Raw genomic sequence first — 26,949 nt, 5'->3', positions numbered from 1 at the left:
GGCCAAACGTAATGTGAAACACTTTTCAGCCTTCAGCTTTTATTACCTGAGATCCTTTTTGTGGCTGTTACCTTTCATAATGGCCACTTCCATCAAAGTCCATGCAAATTACCAGTTTGTTCTTTTTTTTCTCCTTTTGATTGAAGCAATTTAGTCACCTTAATTAACAATGTTACCTGCAGGACAGCACTTAGCTAAATAATAACTTCTAATATGTAATGCATGTCAACTCTGAAAATTAATATAATGCCATCATATGACTAATCATTGATAGATAAAACCAAATGCCAGAAGTATTATAATGTTCTGTCACCTCTCAGTGTCAACTTATTTTATCCATTAAGTGCTCTCTCAGCTTCTGTTTAATGCCTTCATCACAGTTGCTTAGTGACGCTTCAATTAGTGCTTCCAACACATTGATGACACATACAAAAATGACTAAACATATTCAACTCAGTTATTTGTTTCTTTTCATTCATATACTCAATAATAGCATGCTCTCCTTATTTTGTTTTAGTAGGGCTGTCAAAGTTAAAGCAATAATAATGCGTTAACGCAAATGTGTTTTAACACCACTAATTTCTCTAACGCATTAACGCAACTTGCAATTTTTAGGTGGTAGCGGGCTCAGTTTTAAAGCTAGAGTGAAGATACTGTTCACATACATGTCATACTAGCTTGTTGTGAAGAACACTAAATAACGCTCCAAACGAACGCTACATTTTGGTGAGGAAAAACTGTCGTGGACATTTTCAAAGGGGTCCCTTGACCTCTAACCTCAAGATATGTGAATGAAAATGGGTTCTATGGGTACCCACGAGTCTCCCCTTTACAGGCATGCCCACTTTATGATAATCACATGTAGTTTTGGGCAAATAATAGTCAAGTATATACTGTACATACATTTGCATAAAGCAATCCCACTCCCATTTTGATAAGAGTATTAAATACTTAACAAATCTCCCTTTAAGGTGCATTTTGAACAGATACAAAATGTGTAATTAATTTGCGATTAATCACAATTAAATATTTTAACCGGTTGATAGCCCTATTGATGACATTTCCTTGGACTCTTGGAGGATAATTACATGAAAAGCATGTACAGACTATTTCCCATTTTCAGCTTCTTTTCAATGCTGCTTTTTAATGGCGCATTATACCCGTTTCTACCGCCTCCCCCCAACTCAGAGCTCCTAGCTATTTCCTGGAAGGTGCAGTGCCTATATCTAGACTGGACCGGGGACAATGATATTTAAGATTCTCACCTAAATGTCACAGTCAATGAGTTTGACAAAGTTCACCACTCACCTAGATGAGAGACACTCGTGGTGGGTTCACATTATTCCGCTCTGCAGACATTTAGAGAACACTTTGTGTCAGTTGGGGTCTTGTCCTCCACCCGGGGGATGTGACATAATAAAGGGCGAAAATGCAGTGCTCCAGCTCAACTTGATGAAATCTTATCTGTGCCACCACTTTTGCTTCCTGCGGTGCCGGCGCTGGCAGAACGCCTGCAGTGTGTGCCAGACGAGAGCCCCGGGGCTTCCTGGGCAGAAGGGAGAGAAGGGGTCCTATGGAGAGCAAGGAGTGGAAGGCCTGGTGGGAGAAAAGGTATGAGTAACTCGTCAGCGTGCCAGGCAATTTGGAACAGATGCTGTGAACATGTTAATCTAACCGTGATGCTTTGCATTACATGACACTTAAATTAAATTTAAATGTACTCTTGAGGTTGCTTATCACTTTGAGAGTGCTTATACCCATATGCATTGTGTACGTCTATCCTAAACAGGGGGATCCAGGTGTAAGAGGTCCCATGGGTAACCCTGGGAAAGAAGGCCCAAAGGTAGGCAAGCAAATATCAGTAATTGTTTGTGTGGATCTAAACGATCTACTCAGATTCACAGCATGAATCTGTAACACTAATTCTATGATATTGTGTATTGAAACGTGTGTTTAATCTAATGCATAGAGGCTACATTGACATACTCTTTTCGTAAATAGCCTTTTGGATTATCTCTGGAAGCCTAACCAGCTGTTCTACGACTCATATTATTCTGTACACTTCTTATATGCTCGCTGCAGGAGTTGTTGCTATGGATACCGTGTTGTACCACGGTGAAACAGGCTAGGCAATTTCAAGTCGTGTGCTGTGAGATGGGAAGAGACATTTTTGAAGCTTACACCCATCAGCCTTTAGTTTTAGGCCCTTTCATGTTTTGGTGAAAAACACTTTTTGCCTCCCTCATTGGTTCTGCCTCCCCGCAGGGAGTAAAAGGAGAGAGAGGGTTCCCAGGCCCCACTGGAGATAAAGGTGACGAGGTGAGTGAGAAAAGTTGAATCTAAACAAATTAATCCGGTAGTTATCTAACCATCCGGAAGTCACTGTGACATTGAGCGGTAGGTTTTTCAAAAGAATGTAAATATATTGTAATGTCTGCCACATCTTAAAGCCCGTCTACTCTGAAAGTCTGCTTTCAAAAGAAGCTATCAAAAGCCATCCACAGTGCTGTGTGCGCACCATGCCCTATCTTTTGCACTCCGAGGAGCTACTTTATAAAGAGCCTGCCCTGCATGTGTGTGTGTGCTAATTAAAAAACAAGGCACTCTTTAGAGGAGCTGAGAAGCATCTCATAGGTCAACCTTCAGCATTGAACTGCAATGGCAGGAGCTTTTTCGCTAAAAGGCAGACTTGTTTCTAGATTTTATAGGCTCAATAAAAACATGTTTTAACATCCCCTGTTGAAGTTTTTTTTCCCCCTTTCAATGATACAAGAAATCATTGAGAGAAACACAGGCAATGCCATCTGTAAAATACAAGCAACAGTACAAAGTTGGCACACTGGAATGTTTCACAGCTTCTGTATATTCAAAGATAAGTACATGTGAACATAATCCAGCAGTCATTGCAGTGACTCCTCAGTACAGTACAGTAGCAAGCTCTATGTGCTGTATTAATTCATCTGTGATTGTTGTTACTAATGGATTCCTAGAAAGCTGTTCCAGGCATCAAGAAATTGGATCATTAAATTACATTTTACTCCTTAGTCTGTAGTGAAGTGGCAGTAATACAGCAGGCCCACATCATCTATTTCGCCATATATGGAAATATTACAAAAGACTGACTGTAATAATTGTTTTACTTTGCACACATGAGGACACATTTGTGAAATTGTGAGCTGCTTGGTGTTCACAGTGATGTACCTTTTCAAATACAAGTCAACATCCTGAACAGGCGTGATGCACAAACAGTGTAGAGTACAGAGTATAGAGCTCTTGAGCTCTCAGTTTGCACATTGGAATGAGTTCTCCTACCGCTGTATTTCTCCTTAATGTTTCTGTTGCTGTAAAATATGAATGTAAATATTCTTGAGACGTTATTTTAAGAAAATGGTGATCACTTTGTCTCCTCCAGGGGACTTCAGGAGTACCGGGACTTCCTGGTGTGACCGGTCGTACGGGGGCCCCGGTAAGAGGAACCATCATTCATATGCTCTGATATTATACAGAATCTCTGTCATTATTTCATAAAACAAAGTACCTTTTTATGGTTACTTTATCTCGACATGTGTGAGTCTTTTTTTTCTGAGGTCAGTGCTTAAAACAGGATGCTGTTCTGCTTGCAGGGGCTTTTGGGTAGACCCGGTCCGATGGGCCAACAAGGAGGAAAAGGAGACAGAGTAAGGTGTTTTACCATTTAAGCATTTATCTATATAATGTAGGTAGTGTGTATGTCTTCCTGTGATTTATATACAGTATACTAGGGCTGACCCGAAAACCATTTTTTGGGCTTCGAAGCTTCGGTGAGCAGGTTGTCCACCAATCGGAAGGTCGGTGGTTCGATCCCCGGCTGCTCCGGGTCACATGTCGATGTGTCCTTGAGCAAGACACTTAACCCTAAAATTGCTCCCAAAGGCATAGCCATCGGTGTGTGAATGAGTATTTAAATTAGATCCTGATGGGATTGGCACTTTAGTAGCCTCTGTATGAATGTGTGTGTGAATGGGTGAATACTGACATGTAGTGTAAAGCGCTTTGAGTGGTCGGAAGACTAGAAAAGCACTATATAAATGCAAGTCCATTTACCATTTATCAAGGCAATGATCGAAGCTTTGAAGCATTTGGGTCAGCCCTACAGTATATAGTGGATGAATGTGTACACTACAGTATATGACTTACTTATAACTGTAAATGTTTGCTCATTTGCATGCAAAGTATTCAGATATGACACCATGACTCAAATTAATAAATATAAAAGTAATAAATAAATGGTTTTGACAGGGAGTCTAAATAACATTTCTGCATGTTTTTTCCCCTTAAAATTTAGTTTTATCATACATTTTGAAGAGAAATTGTTAAAATGACAAACAAAATGACTGCAGTTCCTATAATAAAGATGATTTTTTTTTTTTTAAACTGAATAATTCAAAGCTTTTTATTTATGCTATATGCGAACCAGTTATTTTAAAGGAATCTTTTTTTCTCAGAGTTGGCAAATGAGATGGGAATGCATTAGCATGGGACTGTGCTTGATAAACATTTCCATTTTCACAGACACCTTTAACAATCCCTCTGGTTTGTGTTTGGCAGGGAGGTGAAGGACCCCCGGGCAGACAAGGGCTTCCAGGGCCTCCGGTAAGTTCCTAAAGCCTCTACGAGAGCCAGATGGTAATAATAACAGGTTCAATGACGTCCAACATGTAAGCTTAAATACATTTTATTGTTATATTGTTACTCAAACTCGTTCTTAAGGTTACAGACTTTAAGCCATCTATTGAACAGTCGGCACATTGAAAACATTTAATCATCTGGCTTTTCTCAGCGCTATCCAAAGAACTTCTTTTCCCATGATCCAGTGGAGGTCAGAGCCAAAACCTTACCTTGGCGTCTTCCTCCTACAGAAATGACCGTCAGTGCACTTATATTGTGCTCACTCTAACAGTATTTAGTGTCGCAAGAAAAACATAACTGACAAACAAGCACACATATGATGAAATTGTGGCGACCTGCTCACTGGCATTGAATCATGCTCGTACCCTTTAAAAGGCCAGTGAGTAAGCACTTCCAAAGGCAAATCTATAATTCATCAGCCGTCCCCTTGAACCTGCCGTGCCCCCACCAACCCCCCTCCCACACCCTGGTCTCATAAACTGCAGTCTGGGAGGACAGGGGATGGCTCAGTGGCCTGAAAAGGGCACAGGCATCCGCTTGCTTCTAAATGAGAACCTTGACTCCTTCTACATTTACAATAGCTGTCCTCTACCAATCTATCATGGGAAAAACATTCTTTTATGGTCTAATACTACCCAAGAAGACTAGATTACCTAGTTCTCGTAGCCGGATCTCTTTTAATCGCTGTGCTCTTTTGTATTTCTGAAATACTCTCGTTTTGTGAATTACCACTGGCTCAAGGATTATTAAATCCACTGTTCTCTGTTTTTCCTCCTCTTTTCACGTCTCACTCTCTCGCACGCTCTTTCCCTCTCTTTGTGTAATCACCAAATGAGCTATTGATCTCTCTCATGTAGCTTTTAAGGGTTTAACAGTGTATAACTGCTCCAGACCTACTGTACAGTTTTTCTGTAAAGACCCGTGGTGCCTAAAACACACAGAGCAGTGAGGAGAGTCTCAGAGAGGAGATTTACTGTTGATTGTGTTTCAGGGTGTACCCAGTGTGGAGGGCAACGGGATGAGCAGTCTGTACAAGCTGCAGGTAAAGACTTTTCAAGTGACTCAACTTGGCGATAATGTCATCGTGTTCCATTGTCATAGCGCCTCCAATCATAAAAGACAAGAATCTATGCTTGTGGTTAATATGTGTTTGACCCACATTGTAAAATATATAGTCCTAACATTTAAAACAATGTCTTTTCAGAGCGGCGGAGCTATTTTAGGACCCCCTGGAGCTCCCGGTGCTCCGGTAAGCATAATCATTGTTATGCCTGAAGCAAATCCTTTACAGTGCGCTGTGGAGAAACACCAGCACACAGGCACGTTGGTACTGTATGAGCCGCAGAACCTAGGAGAGCTGAATAACAAATAACCTGTCCAGCCCTCCAGTGTTATCTCGGCTACTGAGGCCCTATCACAGTCAATCATGTTCATCGAGAGCTGGTGGTTGGTGAAGACCAAGAGGCTTCCTAACTCTCAAACAGGTGTTTCTGACCCGCCGCAAGACACACAACACCGTTGATATGTAAAATGGACTTCAGTCGCGCCCAAGTGACCCGATTTGCTTATCAGCTCCCCCCCTGCTCCGCCTTATCAGACCGCTTCTAATCTTGTCCAGTCTCCTGGGAGACATTCATTCACAGGCCCTGCAGGGATCCATCCACCAACACTAAAGGTGGTGACAAAAAAGGCGACACTCCAATATCCCCAGTGGACAATGCACATGAACCACAGCTCAATCTCGAGGATGCTTCTCCCTCCCTCGCACTGCATCCATCACAGCACCAACAGACCAATTAGAGAGCATCCTCATCAGTGTTAAGAGGGACAAGAGGACAAATATATGCAATTCATTCAATTTGTTTTCTTGTCTGTAACTGCTTTGACATAAGGACTTAAGGTCTACTTGTCTGAATCATCTTAACTTTGGGGAAGGATTTATTCAATATTTGTTTGCTGTGAGTAACAAGCCCATATGAAGGTGAAATATTTCAGTCAATACCAGTGTGAATACTACCAGGGAAAAGCAGGTTTAGACATCCAGCTCAGTTGAATATGTCATTGTGTTTAAGGACCCTACAAGCTTAAAAAAAATCTTGTTATTTTTAATGAGAAAAAATGCTTTACTGAAAATGCGCCAGTGTTTGTAAAGCATGTGTGATAACCAGACTGGATTATATGATCCTGATCATTTTAAATCTTGCTTGAGAAAGACCGCAGTCTCACCAGTCTCATATAACACAATGTAAGCATGATATACAGACAGACATTGCCAGACAAGAGAAGCAATAATGAACGCTATAAATTTTAATGACACTAACATACAGTAGCCACATGTCATTTCAGACTATATTTATGATTTGCGCAGTAGCGGTTGTCGCATTCATGGGAGTAATCTGTCCTTTTTTTTCACTTTCTCTCTTTTAAGGGTCTCAAAGGAGATGAAGGACTTGCGGTGAGTTGAAGCTTTTCATTCTGGGATGTATTTTTATGAAATATTTGTCTATTTTCCTGTGCTGCCCAAAAAATAGAGAAGTCAGAGTTTCCAGTTGCTTTCTATCATTGTCTCTGCGGTTCTCTACAGCATAAGTCAATACACCCTCAAGTCTGAGCACTTAACCACTCTCAGTAGAACTCCAACACACAGCGAAAAAATTATCATGTCTCCTGCAAATATGAAACTGTTGTACCATATTGTCTTGCCAGTGGGAACCCATGAACTCTCTGTACACTTCAAATGCCCTTCCCCCCGTACTGATGCCTGAAAACAATCCACGCAGACGTGGAAACAATTCAACGCCATCAACTTGAATTCTTTATTCTCACGGGGCCAATTGCGTGTTTTATTGTTTTGTTGCACAGTGATTTTTCACCGGGATGTTAATTTGACATTTTAATAAATTGTGTGAGCGGCTCCAGTGCTGTGGTAGAATTGCCCCAATCCGTCTCACAGCTGATCCTCTGGCTGGCCCACTCTCCCCTTAGTCGCACTCGCTTATTCATGACAATCTACATGTGTGACAATTACCTGCACAATCCGTCTATGTCAGCACCGGTTGCACCTCTATTCTGTGTAATGGCATTTCTCCATGGCAGCTTGAGCAAGATGAGGTAGATGGAGGCCAGCAGTTGCTCGAGCTCTGGGAATGGGTGTCTATTTTTAGAGCAGAAAGCAAGTCTGATTGTGATTGTCAAATGGGGCTCTTTTTCTATTCCGTCTATAGCGTACAAGGTGTGACAGCATGCGTCATAGGTCATATAATATGATGCACTCAGGTTGAAATGTCGTCCTCCTAGGATTATCTTCATATTGACACATGAAGGCTTGTATTAATATGTCACCGAGGATATCAAGAGAGGAGATGGAAATCTTGGCTCCTGCAGAATTTAATTTACTCGCCTTTATGTAGCTTTGATCTATATTTGCTTCTGCATGCGTAATGTTTACTGACAGCCTTATACAGGTACAATTTACCTTCCAGGAGCTCATCACCAAACAGACACAAATAGCATTTTTCTTGGTTTCAAAAAAGGGGGAACTAACAACCTTCCATCAGTTGTGACTTTTTTGTCTTGACACAGCGAGCGGTGTGTTTTTCTCTCATAGGGGGAAACGGGGGCCATGGGATTACCCGGGCTTGAAGGGCTCCCCGGCTACAAGGTAAGCAACAGTATCAGCCCAGAGAAGCATCTCATCTGCCATGAACCTAACCTGATTACAAAGTGAGAGAGAGTGCTTTCACCGTACTTCATTCTCATTGCAGACCACTGAGAGAGTTTATTTCTGAAATGAGATATCCAGCTACAAAACTAAAAAAAACAAACGCTTCCAGTGAGAAAGTGAAACACAGTGTTGCTGTTGAAGTGATGAGTCAACATAAAGCTGAAGTAGGCAAGATTAGAGCAAATATTATTAAAAAAAAATTTTATAAAACGGTCGCTATATCTTGACAGTAGTGTATGAGATAGGTAATCTGAAAAAAGTCATCGCCAAAAGCCAGCCGGTGCAAACTTTCTAATTTTACAGCTTAACCGTACACTACAAGATGTTTCTGAAAACATTTGAGGCAAGAAATAGTCATTACAGTAACATAATATTAATTCAAATTTGATCAGCGCTGCCTAGTTTGACCGTTTGATCGGAGTTTGCGAGTGATTGACAGCTGCCTTCGTTGAATGAACAGCCAATAGGAGCGCCCTCTCTCTCTGAAATGACCTGTGATTGGTCAAAGTCTCCGATTATGGGCTAGATTTTTAAAGCCTGAAAACAGAGCCATGAGGAGGTGCAGAAGTTTAGTTTGCTCTCAGAACACTTGAATTACAATATGCTGAGAGGTTATTATGGAATTTTTGCCCAATGATGCAACAAATATTTTGCCTGCTGCAGGTTTAAGGGGAAATAATTATGTTTAGAATTAAATCTTTGAAATATTGACCGAAGGAATTTCAGGTTGAAATCTCTAAACTGGATATGCACTAATACCACAGCAATTTCGAGCCAAAGCATTCGCGTAATAGAATTTAAGATTATTTTCAAATTTGTGCCTGGTTTATAACATTTTTAATGGTTTGGCCCCTCCTCCACTACGTGATGTTGTGTATACTAGCTCTGTAAAGTATATTAGACCGTCAAGAATAACATCTACACGAGATTGTACAATACCATTTCGCCGCACTGCATTTTGAACAATCAGCTTTTCTCTGTAAAAGCCACAAATGAGTGGAAGACCCTGTCAGAAGAAGTGAGGAGCTGCAGCTTTATCAGCACTTTCAAAACCAACTTAGAAAATCTGTTGAAAGCTGTTCAGCTATGTACTCACTGACCATGACTTGCTTTAATCTGACAAGCATACATTTGTGATGCGCTATTGTGCATAGCTTTATATTGTGTGTCTTGTGTGTTCTTTCTTGTATAACTTTATGTTATTAGTCTGTAGGCTACTGTTTTGTTACTGTGATTTCTTAGTTTTCACCTGCAAAAGGGACTACAGATGCAAATGAGTTTAAAGCTATAATCTGGTGCATCAAATGGCGACATTTATGTTTAAACTGTACATGGTCCCTTTTAAATAGAAATAAATGAATAAAATAATAGTTAACCATCTGCAAAATTATAAAGCTAGCCCTGCATGCAACTTTTCACAACTTCCTACATCTAAATTTGTCTGGAAAAGTTGCCACTTGATTAGCAGTGTGTGACTGTGTGTGTTGAGGGGTGGAACGTTTCAGTTTCTGTGACATTCAGAGTAATTTATCCTTTAGGGGAATACTGTCAAAGGTGTGACATATGCAAAGTGTTTGCAGTTGAAATATGAAGAAGACTTACGTTCACAAGCAGGTTGTTTATCATAACTCCCTATTTGTGATTTTGTCTAAGTAGAGACTTGTGTTTCTAAGTGTTTAAGGCTATTTGCATTGCATTATTTGTCCAAACAGTGATAGGCCCAGGAGCATCCATTATACCCAGGTTTAAGCAGTTTCTGACATCAGTATCTATACGTGTCTGCTTGACAGTGATTTATGTGTATTCTTTATGTTACGTGCATGTCATCTATCTGACACGTCTGCAATGTTTCCCTCAGGGTGATATTGGTTTGCCTGGTCCACCTGGGATGTTAGGTCCTCCAGTAAGTATTTTTTTTTTTTTTTAGATTCATTTACGCCGACTCACACTCCTCCTTGATGTATCATCTGTGTTGTTTAAGTCCGCTCTTGGCAACAAGTCGATGATGTTCCACAAAGCAACACAAGAATAACAACCATCAAAACAGAAGTCCCATAACACAACACCACTTTGATTAATAGCTCGGATCTATACCTGTGGTCTGTTGAGTGGATTCTCTGTGAGGTTATAGCAGACTGGTTGGTGTATTATAAAAGGGAGGCTTGCAGAGGTGCTGTTGATATGACACCATTGAGGACCTGTCAAACACGGCCTGATCTCTTCCTATGTTGTGATTGACAGGGGAAGCCCGGCGCTCGCGGAGAGCTAGGGATCCCAGGAGAGCCGGTGAGCCTCAGCCTCTAACTCCCTTTGAGCTGTCAATCCACGTGTCATTCCTTTGTCACTGGCGACTGACACATCGGCTGTCTCTGTTCTCTGACAGGGTGAGAGGGGGCCGCTCGGAGAGACAGGATTCCCAGGGCCCGAGGGACCCCAAGGTGTTGCTGTAAGGATGCTACATGAATTCTGTTGCTCTTCCCAATATAATCACTGCTAGCTGTTGCTGTGTAATGTCCAGGCTAGAAAAAATGGAGCTTTGAGTATCACGCTTGCTCCTTCACATCAGCAGGTTTTTATTATACAGGAGAGAAAAAAAGAACACGATTCAAGGACAATATGGATAAATATGTATGTTAGCGATCACTTGTCCTGCACATGATTACAACCCACTATGTAATTACCATCAGAGATGGTTTCTGTAATTTTCCCTGTAAGCGCACAATGGGACAGTGTTCGCACAGCAATCAGGATCATTATCCCTTGGTTGAGATATCTCATTAACTGTGGAGATTACTAGGAGTGCAACAGTGCTGATCCAATCGAAGGTGGGAGCTGATACAAAATGTCTTTGTTTGTGTTGCACTCCTTGAGCAGGGGAGACCTGGAAAAGATGGAACTGCGGGATACAAGGTGAGTTGTGCGAACGCGTCGCAAATCCCCTTATAGAAAGTGCTTTACATCAGCCGAGCTACAGAAAGATGGCACAGCAGATTTTTATCCCCACCCCCTCCCATCCCACCCTCAAGCTACAGCATCCTGAGTGCATTAAACCTATTTGCATATTTGAGATTTTAACGATAAAAACTAAATGAAATTCTGCAGATTTAAGGCTTTGTTGACTTTTAGTCTTTTTACCCTAATTATACAGTTAATGCTTTCAGGCAATGATAAAATGTTTGTAATAGAGGGCAGTACACACTTAGATTAAATATGCATTTTCCTGCCTGATGAACCTGGGGAAAAATTGAAACAAATACTGCAGCAAAGTCTGCTTTTTAGGTGACTGATCAGATGTATTATACACTGTTTGCTTCATAATCACACAGAGTGGGCTCACAGCATGCAGAACAGATCTGCTGTGAATGGCCATTACTAACACATTATACAGTCTAATACCAAACTGGTTTGACTGTGAGTGTTACTGTTTTGCTGTCTGATTTACAAGATTTTTTCTTCCCCCCCTCAATGACAACCCCAACAGTTCATTGTTTGCTTATTATTATTAGTTAATATTCTTCCAGCATTGCATACAGCCCTTATACAGTCATGTCTTTCTGCAATAGCGCCTGACTTTTTGGTGGGGCAACAGTGCCATCTAGCAGGTAGCTTCACTCCTCTACTTGCACGCTGCTTTGAGGTTTAATGTAATGCTCAGGGAAGCACATTTCAGTGGGCAAGATGATAGATTTAAGCCTCCCATCAGGCATTGGGGAATACAGAATACTGCAGATTAAAGCAGGCAGGGGAGAACAGCATCACAAAGAGATGCCCGTTTTAAAACCACCTCATGCCAGATTGTCTTTTGCATGGCTCCTGTAATCCAGCAGGAAATTGATACAAAGACGCTCCCAGGGGTATTGCTGCGAGCACGGTAAAGGGAAGCAATGAGGAGTGACATGAAGCCAGAGACAGGTATTTTCTCTCCCAGCACCCGCCATAAAGTGGAGACAGACAGCTGGTAGGGGGAAAAGAGCAGGCGTTTCTCAAACGAAACAGGAGTGATGCAGAGAAGCCGTGACATTGCAGAAGGTGAAACACTGTACGGGGAGATATTATACAAGCAATACACCTGAGCTGAGTAAGAAGCAATCAATGCACAGTCATCTGAAAAGTGTACGTTTCTCAAAGTCAAGTAATTCAGGAGAAGCTTGCTCACAGTTTTGTTTCTCCAGGCAACAGAACAGAAACTTCTGGAGTGGATACGAGCAAAATGCCAATATTGTATATATTAGAAACCTCGGCTTCATATATACAGATTACAATAATGGATGTGAGCCCCTGCTGTACCTGAACATCAATAATTTGTGTGTAGTGAGTCAGCATAACCTTCCAATTATTTAGATGTTACTGCTTTACCTTTCTTGCATGACATGTTTATCTGCTTTTTCTCAGGGATCTACGGGAACATCGGGGGATAGAGGATCCAAAGGAGAACGTGTAAGCAGCACAGTTCCTGCTTTCCTAAAAAAAAAAAAAAGAAGCTATTTTTATGACTCAGACTATAATGCACAAAAAAAGGTTTTGATGAATTGTAATGAAAGTCTTCACTTCTGCACAAATATGACTAATCCCCACAAACACGTAAGCATTAGATAAAGGCATTTAACGCTCGCTGCAGCTTCCCTTTGTATTTGCATGACAAAATTGAAGAGCTCTGTCACACTTTGCGCAGTAATCTTTTTGCAAATAGAGAATGTAAAATGAGGCTTTTAGCTTTATGGTTGGCAACAGAACCTCGGGACAGGTGACTGACTGGACACATTAGGAGAAATAGGTCAGTGTGCACAGCATGTTAAGTGACACGGTGAGTCAGGCTGGTAGAATAGTGTCCGTGGTGCAGCTTATGCCAGCCAGGAAATGTGGTTTTCATTGTCATGCTGTAGAACTCAGCACTGCATCGTATTAAAGTTGAGACGTGTCTGGGCTTCTTTACCACAGGGTGATCCAGGGATTCCTGGAGAAAGAGGTGTTCAAGGCGAGAGGGGTCGCGCAGGTGACTCTGGCACGAATGGACAGATCGGACTACCAGGTCAAAAAGGAGATACCGGCGCTCCAGGACATTTGGACAAGGCAAACCTCCTGGTAAGCTGTACAGTTGCAGATACCTCCGATCACACAAAGACTATCCCCCCGCCAGACGATTAAAACCTTTATCCTTCCTGAGCTTGTGTAACTAGTTCAGTTCTCGTTTCCCTGTATGGGAAAACGGTGCAGCTACAGCTTTCTGCATGAGACATCAAACAAGGTCTGTGCAAAGGAGGTTGCTGTTCTCTCTCTGCTCAACGCTTCCCACCCCTCATCCAGGCGCAGCAGAAGGTCAGAGAGGGAGGGAGATGGAGACAGAGAGAAAGACAGAGATATGTGGGCGTGCCTAGAGCACTGCGGAGCGGTGAAAACACCTCCGTGTGTCACAGACATTTTACACACACTGTACGCGGTCACAGCAGTTATATAACATTCACAGCAGAGACGGAAACTGTTTGGAGAGATTCAAGATCCAGACTATTGTTTGCCATTGTTACCCTGGAAAGCTCAAACAATGTTTGAGTGGCAGAGCATATGTTTTTATATATATATATATATATATATGCCTTGATAATACATACATTTAGAGGCATACAGAGCTGGTATAACACTTTCTATCTTGATTCATATCTTAAGTACGGAGTGCTTTACTACAGAATTGGACAGAAAGTAACACCGAGAGGTCTCTTTATAGAGTCATAATATCTTATTTAATATTCCCAGACTGAATATATTTTATTTCAAGTTGGATTTTGAGGCGCAGATGTGGTATTACAATGCAAGGTGGGATTTCACTGAATAGTTAGAAACATTTCATCAGTAATCTGTCGTCCCTGCCGTTGTTTTCGGCACAGATGGTCTCCACAAACTGTGCGACAGAGGTCTCCGAGTTGAGATACATGTCAGGCATCAGTTTGATTTTCATGCAGTGACGATAACTACTGTAGCTCCTCTCTGCTGCCAATTCATTATGAACGAACAATGTTTGTATTCTTCTCTACTGCACACACAGGGGGATCCCGGCTTCATGGAAGAACTCAAAATGTTCATCAGAACTGAAGTATTGAGGGTCTTCGAAGGTACAAATTGTTCCAAATTACATTTTTCATGTTTTCTTACCATCTTTATTCTCAGTTTTCATTCTGAATGTGATTTTTTTTATTTTTCCTACCCTGTAGAGAAGCTGTCAAGCGCCGCCCTGCTGCAGAAGACACATGCAGGGATCTTAGCTTCACAAATCCACGCGCCTCCAGGACCTCCTGGAAAGGATGGATTACCGGGTACGCCAGGAGAGCCCGGACCTCCTGGTCCTCATGGTAAGAGCTCAGGCTGCCAGACTGAACCGCTGGACATTAACACCACACATAGACTGTATATAAAGATGGACGACATGACAGCTCCCTAAAAGTGAAGCCAAAACATCTGGATCGCCCCCTGGTGGCTGGCTGCAGTATAGCTCATAAATCCCGCCCCCTCCATGTTAGCAGATGGGACATGGGCCAAACTTAAAAGTCAAAGTACACGTCAAATACATTTTTCCCAAAGATGGTTTCTGTCATTTTAGGTAGTTCTTATCACGCTGATGTATGTTCAAGTGTTCATTTTTCTGATAAGTTTGGTTTTAATAAGTTATTTGATGCTATAAAAAGAGGGTGAGACCTCATGATTGACAGCTGCTCTGAGTGAAAGTAACTTTAACTTTCCATAACCGTCACGAGTCTGTGTAATAGAACATGTGTCACTTTGATCATAGATGTAGTTATAGAGATATTTATGTCTTTCTAGCCAGACAGCTACCGTAGTGCAAACGTAGCAGCTAGGTGGCTGTCTGGCTAACAAGCTGCGGCCGCACTCGGCTCGTGATTGGCTCGGGCGGGTGCAGGTGGGCGGGACCTTGATACCGCGGCTCCAAATGACGTCAAAATCTCCAGATGGCAGCTCCCGTATTAAGGATATTTTGGGGAGAAAGCGGAGACGCGTTGTCCATCTATATATACAGTCTGTGACACCACCTCAGAAAGATAACCACTTCTGTTGAAATATGAATTAGAAATAACACACAACATTAACATTTGATTGCTCAGAACCATCGGAGACAATTAACCCTTTGTTGTCTGATGTAATTGTAATCTATGTATGTAGCCACGCCATATGTGTTCGCCTCGTTGGTGTTTAAATACACCACTTAGTCCAACTACCATATGCTGTGCCACACATATTTAAAGCAGGCAGCATTTACTGCTGTAAACACAAAGCTGCAGGTGGACATGAACTATGCAGAGTGAACCGCAGCATCCTTCAGTTTAAGATGTTTTTTCTGTATACTGTATAAAGAGTTGGGATGAAACATTGGAGATGGATTGGGGGGTGGGGGTGGGGAGGGGCACCAATATAGGTTGACACATGTATTTTGTAGGGATTCATGGGTATTTTTCTCTTGCTTAGACCCGTATATCAATGCAGACTGAGGGGCGGGAAGCAGAGGAAAGGCCAGGAGTGTGGTGCACAGCGGCTTTCTGGGAAATATGAAGACAAACGAAGAATTGGCTGTGAATAAGAGAAAGTATTATCAATGTGGACAGGAGAGAGCCCCAGTATTGATACCTCACTCCAGGAAAGAAAGCTTCTAAAGTAGAAAAGGAGCATAGTCAGGAGAGAGGGTGGACGTTCTTTATCAAACCGATACAGCTTTCTGACTGCTCATACAGCACTAATGGTTTGCCGGTCAGGCTTTATACCTCAAACTTGCTTAGATTTGTATTGTGTCCACAGCAGAACTACGGTGTCTTAACTTTTGAAGAGGAGGCGTGTGTTACGTGTCGGTGCAGCTCAAAGCACTGCATTGGCCTTTCTCTTTGTATCTACCTCACATTATTCAAGACCATTTACACTTTAACCCACTGCTATAATATAAAATGCTGCTTTCATATTTATGAATAATGTAGTTAAAGTAGGCAACTACTTATAAATATGTGTGCCGTGTTAATGCCATTTGCATTACACATGTCTTGGATTTTGTCTAGCTTGTTTTATTTTTTTTATGCTTCCAAAGAGTGTTTTATAGGTGATTCTTAATGCAGCTTTGCAATAAATATTTATCAAAAACAAAGAGGAAAGTTTTTTTTCCCTTGATAAATCAAAAATTCAGCAACTTCTTAATTTTTTTTCTTTGTTGACTCGTGCCTCCACTCAGCTGGGGAGAGAGTTTGGGGTAATATTTCCTCATTATTTCTCGTCATCCTCTGCTGGAGACTGTGCTCCTCTGGAATATCCAACTTGACTTGTTCTCCAATACGCCAAAATGAATTGTTTATGGAGAAAAATAACCCCTCTGTTGAATTCTTTTTTTTTTTTTTTTTCCTCATGGTTTGATTTCACATGGCTGAAAGTCTCAAGCTGTTAGAGAATACCCATAAGGACGCATGCTGACGAGCAGCGTTTCTTTTTTGTTTGTTTTTTTCCTCCTCCCCCTATATTGTAATTGAGTGCTCATTTATCATTCTATTCATCTTCTACTGTTGAGAGCGTAATGAAAAGACTCAATGATGTAAGTCATTGTGTTTAAGTGCATTTCATAAATTATACATTTTGTTGTTTTAACATTCATTTTTAATTTTGTATTTCCTGTATTAATACTGTCTGAAACAACATGTCTTTTATCATATCAGGCTGTAAACTCTGCTCTGCTTTGTGCTGGAAAATACCAGTAAATATCCTACAGTAATTGGTCTTTGATGGAGCAGCTGCTCAAAGAAAGGTGTTTTTTTTTTCTCCTTTTGTAAGGCATAGCATGAATAAATAGATGTTGCTGTTAATATTGTTTACAACAGTGTACAACAGGTGCAGGACTGCAATCCTATCAATCAAGCATGAAAACCCACTCTGCGGCAATATTATTTTCTATTAACGTATTTTGTCCATTAGTGCCCCGAGAAAAAAAAATTGTTTTCAACCAAGTCCAGACGCTGTATGGCATTTTCGATTTATCAGAGTGCACCAATCCAGCGTGCCACCCAAGCTTATTGCCCTGTGTGCTATTCAGTATTTTTTTTGCTTAAGGTACAGTGCTCTTTTCTCCATGGATCGTCTCCTCCCTGAATGAATGCCCAAGGCTCTGTGAGTGTTGAAAGAAGTCTCATTATTGTGGCAATGTGTGGCTAGCCCCTCTCTCTCTTTGAGACTGGGTTTTGGAGCATTCATAAGCCTTTTTTTTCTGAGATTTTCTCTGACATGTACTGTAAGCGTTGAAGCGTTTCCCCTTTGGGCCAGGCGGTGCGATGCTTGATACTCCTGTCAATGTTTCTGATGCACTCCATGCAACCGCTGGTCCTGAGACTCCATTACTTTAAGTGCCTCGTGGGGAAATATTTTCGCAGCCCCTCAAAGTCTTACTTGGTATGCTGCTGTTTTGAACTGTAAAGATTCACCGGTTTTGCATGGAGTGAGAACTGAATAACATTACATGTTTGTGTGCATATTGTTACAAGCAACGCATTTGCTGGCCTGACTTGAACATCAGTGTAAATGCTTTTGATTGCATGTTCCTTTTGTTCACCGCTGCTTGTTATAGGTAATCATACAGCAGCCAATCACCATCGTAGAAAAAAGACTGAACTTCAACATGAAATAATGTTGTTTTTCTCTGTGGTCAAACAGACAAAAGCTTTCTGATCATGTTTATGTTCTCCCAGTGAATTACATCTCTGAGTCTATAGTTGTCATGATTGTTTTCTGCATCTGTTTGTTTTCTATAGAATGGAGAAATCTTTTGAATGCCTTTAGTGACCCACATATCTGACCTCCGATTGAAAAGAGCCTCTTTGCCGTGTTTGAAATTCTTCAAAGACATGCGCTTGTGGCCTTATTGTTTACAGAAAGCCGCACAAGCCCACAACGCCTCCTTCTTCGAACACTAACGTACAGATGGCCTGTTTGATAATTTCCATTTTTGACAGGATATCAGTACGTCTTTTATTATTCAAAGGTTTGGGACTTGGAATCCAGAGTAGCCTGTTTCTACACCAACTGATATTTATATCATCAAGAAGCCAATCTGTACGAGTCCCTGGACAGATATAAAGGTTGCAAATCTTCATCTTGACAGCTGGATTTTTTAACATGTTATGGCATTTGTACTAATCTTACTAACTGTACCACCAAGCTCTGTGAACACGACCCCGCACACTTCATCTTATTTACAGTATTTGTGCTCAGCCAGAGTTTTGTGTCTGTCCTCAGGGTACAGGGGTCAGAAAGGAGAACGAGGTCAGCTTGGTCTGGGGTTACCAGGAGATACGGGATCCACGGGGGCACCAGGTAAGAGGCATCTTGGTTTGTATGTTGTGCAATGTAATTTATGGGTTTTATGTGGTCAAATGGAGGCTTGAGCTATTGAGTGAGCAAGCAAAGTAGAACAAAAGGAGTGATGCTGTGGAAATCCTATCTTAAAGATGTACAAAGTTCAGTAACAGTCAGCAACAGGCTTCAGCAAGGACTGTTGTTTCACGCTCTTTTGCTTTCTGTTGGAGATTTTTCATTAACTCCATATGGCATTTATAAAACTATACCTTAAAGCTTCACTTACCAGTGTTTATATTATCAATAGATCAAATGGCTGTGTACAGAGTGAAAAGGGTCACTCATTGTGATGAACCCACGGAGACGCTGGTGAACATAGAGGAGCATTATGCTGCTAAAAAGAAACATTTCTCTTGGTGGAGACCAAAACAGAGCTAAAAGGAGAGTTAATATTGGATTTACATTCATCAGGTGGAAACACACCTCGAAATGAATGCCAATGTCGCTCTGTATCTGCTATAATATGTCAATGTTGTGATTAAAACTTGTGCTGCCTCTCAGTGGCCAGAAAATTTAATTAATGCTGCTTTAAATTTAATTCTAAGCCTTGAATTTTAGTTTCAGCATTTTTATTGATGCGTGTGTAATGCAGAAAGGGCACCACAATCAATAGTGGACAAGTACACAACACCAAGGGGTTTTAAGAATGACAAAAAAAAGAAAAAGCACAAAAACCTTATATTGAAATAATAATAACAATAACCAAGAAAGTCCAAAAAATAAATAAATAAATAACAACATAAGTACATAAACAAACAAAATTATATAAATGTAAATAAAATAACACTACTAAATAAATACCTTAAAATAAGAAAATTAAAAGAAAACATAATAAATAAATAAAATAATACAAATAAAAATGTAATTACATTAAATTAATAAAATAAATTAAATAGATAGATAAATAAATAAATACAACTAACAGTATTTGTGCCTGTATAAAAGGGCACTTCTGGCAGTCATGCTTCGATTATACCACATTTGTCACAGAATGACCGGCCCTGTCTCCTCCACATCTTCCACTGTTTATCAGGTTTACTTACCAGTCCACTGAAAGGCGAGAAGTGTAGCGTACCTCACTATGATATCAGAGAGCTTTGGTTGTGTCAAGTCTCAAACCTCAAATTCTATTTCAGCCTTGATATGTCGGCATATCGGAGATAAACACAACTTCTAGACGGCGCTATGTTTTCTAAAAACTCAGCCGCTGCCTTGAAACAAATGGGACCACTATAGAGGACAAAATTCTGCAGTGACGGAGCAATGACGTCAGTTCTGTGAAATAGAAGCCCAGCTCGGTTTTGTCCTCTTGAACAAAAGTTTCTCTGAACACAACCAAAGATGTCAGCTTGTCCCCTGCTCCCGTGAACTAAAAAAATAACTCCCCATACCCCGATGGAGCGATGAGAAGTGGGATTACCTCACTGACTTCCAGCCTGTGACAGCAGGAGTATATCACTGAACTTAAAGTCACTCGTCCAACTATGTGTGTGCATAATACATGTGTAGGGCAAAGGGAACTCGGCGGTAGCTCTTCTGGAGGGGACAAATCACGGCCTGTTGAAAGACATCATCTCCAGGGGCGCACAGTGATAGGAAGCACCTTTGGCTGTACTCACAAAGAGTTGGAAAGTTGAACAAACGGGCCACTGCGTTGGTTTCCCCTGTGCACTTACTGTAGTGCCTGTGCAGCGGAAGATTATTTCTACCAACTAAACTTTCCATCACTTGGCCATCATAATGAGGGACAGCTTGCATCCCTTGAATACCACATAGAGCAGTTTCCCCCTGGACCACCTACAGGTTCACGGAGACTGTGACATATGTGACTTTACAACACTGGCGAAAAGGCTGGGAACATCTCAGTGAATGAAAACTACTATAATGTATGTGAGAGTGACCACAATGTCCATCTTTGCCCTCAATTCTTTGTAGCTTTGTAGCTTGGATGGTGCTGAAGTCATGCTCACCTGTAGTGCATTACCTATGTGCTGTAGCAAATTAGCAGGTTTGAGTTGGCAGTTGTAAGTAGACACCTGAACACACAGATTTTTCACAGCTATTTTTGATAATGGCTGTGCAACTTTGCTCTGGTGTTTGTGTGTATATGTGTGAGCAGTTAAGCAGTAGATGGATGTGGCGGTGATGAAAAGGGCACATTGTGTTTTCAATGGAAGGAAAAAGGACAAGGTCGCACCTGTTATTCCTTTTGTATGAACTCAAGAGGAGACGGGGCTCCTCCAAACTGTGACTGGTGCGACTGATGTAATGGACACGCACTCCTGTGGATGTTCCCTATAGGCGTATGTGTTTGTTATGTTGTATAGACAGTATATGAGAGACAATGAAGCAATGTGAACTGCTTTGTCAATTCAACAAGCTGTTGCTAAGTAACATGAGATAGTAGTGACTCATCTGCCGTGATGACCTCATCATATTAGAGAATGAGGAAATGCACTTTCTCCGTCCTTCATTCTCATTACAGTGAAATTAAAGAAATCCATTATAAAATAATAATGTTAAAGGAGAATTAAGAGCAGGATTAATATCACAATAATGATTTGAATGGTTACTTAGCTCCACTCTCTCGTGTCACTTCTGGTGAAGACGACAATGGCCAAAATGCCGAACTCGAGGCTTCAAAACCGTAGTCCACAAACCAATGGGTGACGTCACGGTGACTTAAAGTCTGCTTCTTATACACAGTCTATGGGTGGATAAAAAGTATACTGTCGCCTTTTGGATAAAACCAGTCATATATTACTATGTACTTCCATACAGTGGAAGTCACTCTACTGAACGATGATAAAGTGCAGCCCGGCGCAGGAATTAATAATGTCTTATTCTCTGTCAAGGCCCTCCTGGGATCACTACTCAGGGCCCTTCTGGCTCTCCGGGGCCCCGTGGACCTCCTGGGAATTGTGACCCCGGTGACTGTCTCCTTCCGTCCCTGTGAACCCGGTTCAAATAGTGGGCTGGTTGGAATACAGACGTCCAGCTCCAAGCTCATGCAGGACGGCCTCGCTGTATGTAACAGCTTCCTCAGCTCTGGTTTATCGGACAGACTCACAACTGACCTCTTTTGTTCACTTTAAAATAACATTTTGATGCAGTCAGGATTTTTTTTCTTTTTGGGGGTTGGTTTGAATGGAATAGAAAACCTTTGAGGGTTTTTTTGTTTTTGTTTTTTTGCAATGCTGTACTTTCAAGGTTTTTCTTGTGTTCACATCCCCTACTGTGATGTAATGCATTCCTTGTTAACTCTCATTATGTCTTTCAAGACCATGAAATGACTTTGTTTCATCAAGTTCAGTCCTGTGTGAAAACATGATCTTAATTATTTGTTTGCCTCCTTAATGGGCATGCCTATTCACTCTTCTGTTCTTATTCAGATAAGCCAACGTGCTGGCAGAAGGTACATCTCACATTAGTGTGTGTAGGTATGTGTGTGTGTGTGTGTGTGTGTGTGTGTGTGTGTGTGTGTGTGTGTGTGTGTGTGTGTGTGTGTGTGTGAGAGAGAGAGAGATTAGCTGAATGAATATTCTTGTTTTATGACAACTGAATGAAACTTATGCAACCAAAGTGCAGCAGATATGTCTGATATGGAAATTATTTATTTGAAGCGTGTTCTTCAAGAATGTATTTAAAGACGGCGATAATAATGGTAATAAATGTAGCATGGATATTCAGTAATATTATTACTAAGAGGCAGATTCATACATTTCTGGATTACTGAGAGTTGTGTTTTATGAAATAATCACTCATGACACATTTGCATTGTCCATGATAATCACGAAAGAATCTGCAGTATAATCGTTGATAAAGACGTCTTCCTGTTTTCTGTATGCTTCGGTACTGAGCGCCATAACTTTTATAGTACCTATAACTCATACTGTTCGTCTGAAACCACTGTGTTTGTAAGACACATACGACAAGGGCAGATCTGATGAATGTACTTTAATATTGTGTAATGAGTGTGACCTCACATTTACCTTTACTGGTGGTTTAAAGGTACAGTGTGTAGGATTTGGCGGCATCTAGTGGTGCGGTTGCAGATTGCAACCAACTGAGTACCCCTCCGCTCACTCCTCCTTTTCCAAGACTGTGGTAACGTGAGCCGCCGAGTGCAAAACCCTGTTAATGCCGTTCGCCTCGCTCAGAGGTCATCCTTACCATAATAACACTACTTCAGGAGCAACGGAAGTCAGACGGCGGCTGGCGGTACCAAGGTTTTGCACTCTGCGGCTCACGTTACCGCAGTTTCACAAGCGTGTCGGAGAACTACGGTGTCCTTCAGGTAATGTAAAAACGTGAAAGTCTCTCTCTAGAACCAGAGTTTGATTTGTCCATTCTGGGCTACTGTAGAAACATGACGGACTCCGTAAAGATGTCCTGCTCCCTTTGTAGATATGAAGGGCTCATTCTAAGCGAACAAAAACACAACGATTCTTAGTTTCAGGTGATTATACACTAACGAAAACATAGTTATGATTATTATGTTATATTTCTGCTAATAGATCCCCCTGAAATGTTACACACTGTTCCTTTAGTCTGTAAATAAGTTGAACGAGTGATTGTGTTTTTTCTTTTTCTTTCTTCCTGTCTAATGGGGCTTGTAATGGGACCTGACAATATAATTACATGAGCAAGTTGTCATTGTAATGATACACTATGGTTCTCACTTTTGTAATCAATGTGTGAGTGTCTGAGATGATGATTATTACTGTTTACATAGCGTTGTGTGTATGATGATTCCTCTGGGTTAATTTGTATATTTTTGATTTTCAGCCACACAAAGGAAATCGGACACTACAACTTCAGACTTTTTATTTTGGTTAAACATGTACTCTTCAATGTACTTGAACTTTCTTGTTGCGTGTCACTATGTATCGTCTGGTTTTGGGGTGTCTTTGAGACTGCAGTTTGGATTTATTTATTTTGATTTAGAGCCATTTTAATGTTCTCAGCTAATTTCAGAAGCTTTTGAGTCAACTTTACCTAAACAGGTTACATGATTTATCTCATCCAGAAAGTCAGAGCAATCACTCTGAACATTTGCAGACCCTCGTCAAGACAGAAAGACAAAAGTTCCCAGCATTCATTCATTAAATTAATGCCTGTTTGAAGATTTGTTTAAGGAAATGCACTGTATTTCATCCAAAAAGTAAACTTTATAATCACACTTAACATTAAACGTTTATGTATTTTCCTCAAGTTTTCATTTTGAGCTCTGTTTAATGAGAGTTTGACTCAAAGGCTTTAATTTTTTTTTACTTTTAAGTGTCCTGCTGTGATTAATGTTTGAAAGTTCTGTGGGTGTATCTGACATTTTGAGACGTTAACTCTGTATTTCACAAGATCTGTTTGACACTTTTTTACTTCCTCGTACTTACATCACAGAAAGTCGCCAAGCCTCTCTTACACATATGAATTATAACTCACATCTTACTCTGAAGCTGCAGAGCATTTTTTTAATATATGTATATTTTTCTCAGCATGCAGGCTTGGTTTTATCTCTGCAAAGTTTTATCAGTGTGAGTGGGTCTGATTTCAGATGGGTATTGAATCAAATGTCTGCCACTGGCTTCATTTGTGAGTTGAAAGAGCCCCCTGCTGGACATGTATTTATTTTCTCCTTGCCTGTAATGTGAAGGGAAAACAATCTTTCTTTGGGTTATAGGCTACATAAATTCCCCTCCTTCTATTGGCTTCTGTCCTTTCATCACGCTAATTTTCATATTCGGTTTAATGGGTTCCCCTTGGAGACAATAACGCTGACCTTGACCAAATTCAAATGAGGCTGCATCAGCGGACTTAATGTGATCTGAACTTTTTTGGTTGCACTGATGAGAGCAACTCTCTGCGTATATTGAATTTAGCTTGAATTGATATTAATGTGCGCCGGTTTGTGACTTCAATTTAGCTAACCCGCGTGATAACCAGGGAGGACACAAAAATTGCCGCTGATGTCACAGCCCACTTCACTAGCAATTTGGTGCCAGCCAGTTTTACATCGCTCCGAGTTAAAATCCATTTACGTCAGATGAAAGTAAAAGCAAAAGACGGAGGTTGAAGCATCCTTCAAATCAAACACTGTTATAAAGATAGGCTTGTCAAATAATGCAAAAATCACTTAAAACAATACGTTTTATACATCCAAATATTTCATTATTGCTTCTTTCTTTTCCTTCTTTACAGTAATGTAAGTTGATCCTGTTGCCACATATAATCTAATCTTGTAAATAAGCTTGTAATGAGGGGGAATATGGATCAGCCTCTCAGCACGGTCCCCGGGATTAAAAATGTCTGCCTGCTGCTCTCACCGTTACTCCTCTCTGCTCCTCTATAAGCTCATGTTGTGCTGTGGGACTTTAATGTGTGTTTTTAAATAGTCTTTGTTTCGTCGAATATCTACCTCAGTCTTGGTTTACCACATGTCTACATGATTAGCTATTTTGGAGAAAAAATATCACATCACTAACTGTTGCCTTTTACTGAAAAGAAAGCAATTGAAACCTCATGTGTATGTAGAAACAGACAGTCCTGGATGTTGACATCAGTCGACTTACTCGACTCTCGATAAAGAATTTGGGGAAGTAATGTCCCTGTTGCGGAGGATGATCCAGTGTGAATGTGGTTACCAGGTATCAGAGGTTATATTTTACACTTTTCTTTGCAGCATCTTTTATTTACACTGATTAATGGCACCTGCCTTACACGTGTACAATAAATGTTATTCAGTGCTTTATTTATTGTGTTTTTGTGTTATATTTTACACATCTTGGGTTACAGGTTTCTTGTTTATTACAATAAGTAAAACATTTTATGATACCATTTCTGTGTGTTGAATGGCAGTTATTGTTTTAACAATTAAAGGTGCTGAATTTGATATCCAGAGCATTAATGTAGCATCAAACAACTGTTTGCTATGTAAAGATATGGAGGAGTAATGTCTACCTGAGCAGAGAAAGAAGTCGCTCTCACTCTGTGTGTGTTGTAATCCAAGTTTCTCTGTGCTTTGTTGACATAGCTGAGCCGGCCACACGTGCTTTTAGTTCATGTTCGTGCATGTGAGCGTGCCCCACGCCATCGTCATGTTGAGAGCCGTTGAGAGCCAATAGAAATGCTCCCAATCCCGTATTTAGCACCTTTAAATTAGTGTTAACAATAATAACTCTTTTAAGAAGTTATATCATTAATGTGGAAAAACTCAAAACCAAGGTTTCTTTATCTAACCAAAATTTCAGTTGTCTTTAAAATGGAAATAAGTTCATTAAATATTATTAATTAAAATTGCAAAGATATGTTTAAAGCTATTTTGTATAAAACATAATAAATAGCTGTGATGTGTTTGAGTTTCAATGTTCATTATTGACCTTGGAAACACAAAACGATCTCGTCTTAAGGTCCATTTAAAAATGGAGCTTTCGATCACATCGCATGATCTCCATCAGCAGATGGACTTTGCCCCGTTGTCATGGAAATGTAGATGGAAAAAATGTAGACTAGACAACCTTAAAGTGCTCAGAAAAGATGGAAATTTGAGCATCTACATTTCTAATAGTGGGCAAACTCGTGAAGATCATGTGATATGATCAAAAGCTCCAGAACAGCTACTGTATTAAATGGATCTTGAGTTGAGACTGTTTTGTCAACTGTGATATTTTTGTTTTTATTTTAGGTTTTGGAAAAACTATTGAGAACATCAATTTTGTATTTCCTCTTATTTGTCACAAAATATTATATCTTCACAAAATGATACCAGAATACAGAATAAATTAAACACATCATGTGTTGTTTTCTTTATTTGTAACATTAATGAGGGTCTCCCTCACACCTGAAATGTATATATCCATATACGCACGACTTCACTCTGTTGTCATTCTGTACAATGAGGCAAAATCTCACATCAGGTTGTTTTGTAGGAAATATAATGAACCACAATTCAAACATTTTTTTTACAGATTTACAACATTTTCAACAAACTGAAGTCAGTGTGACTTGATGACATTTTCCTCCTCTCTCCTTTTTATTTTGAACAGCGGGGCTGAAAAGACAGTCAGACATGAGGAATTTTATATTTAAAAAGGGATTTCAGCAGGTTTATCTTTGGTACGTTAGCACATAACAGAACAAAATAATTGAAAAAGGCACTTAAACCAAACAAAATCATG

General features: G+C 40.5%; 1 protein-coding gene across 1 annotated transcript in view; it reads left to right on the top strand.

Annotated features, from left to right (window-relative positions):
- The window catches only part of LOC141774047 (uncharacterized), a 114,948-nt gene extending 88,400 nt beyond the window's left edge, over positions 1-26,548 (top strand). Inside the window, exons 34-53 of the mRNA XM_074646355.1 lie at positions 1,507-1,611; positions 1,790-1,843; positions 2,266-2,319; positions 3,413-3,466; positions 3,624-3,677; positions 4,588-4,632; positions 5,660-5,710; positions 5,873-5,917; positions 7,097-7,123; positions 8,276-8,329; positions 10,251-10,295; positions 10,634-10,678; positions 10,776-10,838; positions 11,267-11,302; positions 12,785-12,829; positions 13,331-13,474; positions 14,430-14,496; positions 14,596-14,733; positions 18,656-18,733; positions 21,631-26,548. Of these exons, the coding sequence (XP_074502456.1) occupies positions 1,507-1,611; positions 1,790-1,843; positions 2,266-2,319; positions 3,413-3,466; positions 3,624-3,677; positions 4,588-4,632; positions 5,660-5,710; positions 5,873-5,917; positions 7,097-7,123; positions 8,276-8,329; positions 10,251-10,295; positions 10,634-10,678; positions 10,776-10,838; positions 11,267-11,302; positions 12,785-12,829; positions 13,331-13,474; positions 14,430-14,496; positions 14,596-14,733; positions 18,656-18,733; positions 21,631-21,731 (1,305 nt within the window). The 3' untranslated portion in view covers positions 21,732-26,548. The remainder of the gene's footprint in view (positions 1-1,506; positions 1,612-1,789; positions 1,844-2,265; positions 2,320-3,412; positions 3,467-3,623; positions 3,678-4,587; positions 4,633-5,659; positions 5,711-5,872; positions 5,918-7,096; positions 7,124-8,275; positions 8,330-10,250; positions 10,296-10,633; positions 10,679-10,775; positions 10,839-11,266; positions 11,303-12,784; positions 12,830-13,330; positions 13,475-14,429; positions 14,497-14,595; positions 14,734-18,655; positions 18,734-21,630) is intronic.
- Positions 26,549-26,949: the final 401 nt, after the last annotated feature.

This window comes from Sebastes fasciatus, chromosome 9 (genome assembly GCF_043250625.1).
Source record: "Sebastes fasciatus isolate fSebFas1 chromosome 9, fSebFas1.pri, whole genome shotgun sequence".
In the NCBI taxonomy this organism is placed as follows: domain Eukaryota; kingdom Metazoa; phylum Chordata; class Actinopteri; order Perciformes; family Sebastidae; genus Sebastes; species Sebastes fasciatus.
This window is presented reverse-complemented; position numbering and strand designations above follow the sequence as displayed.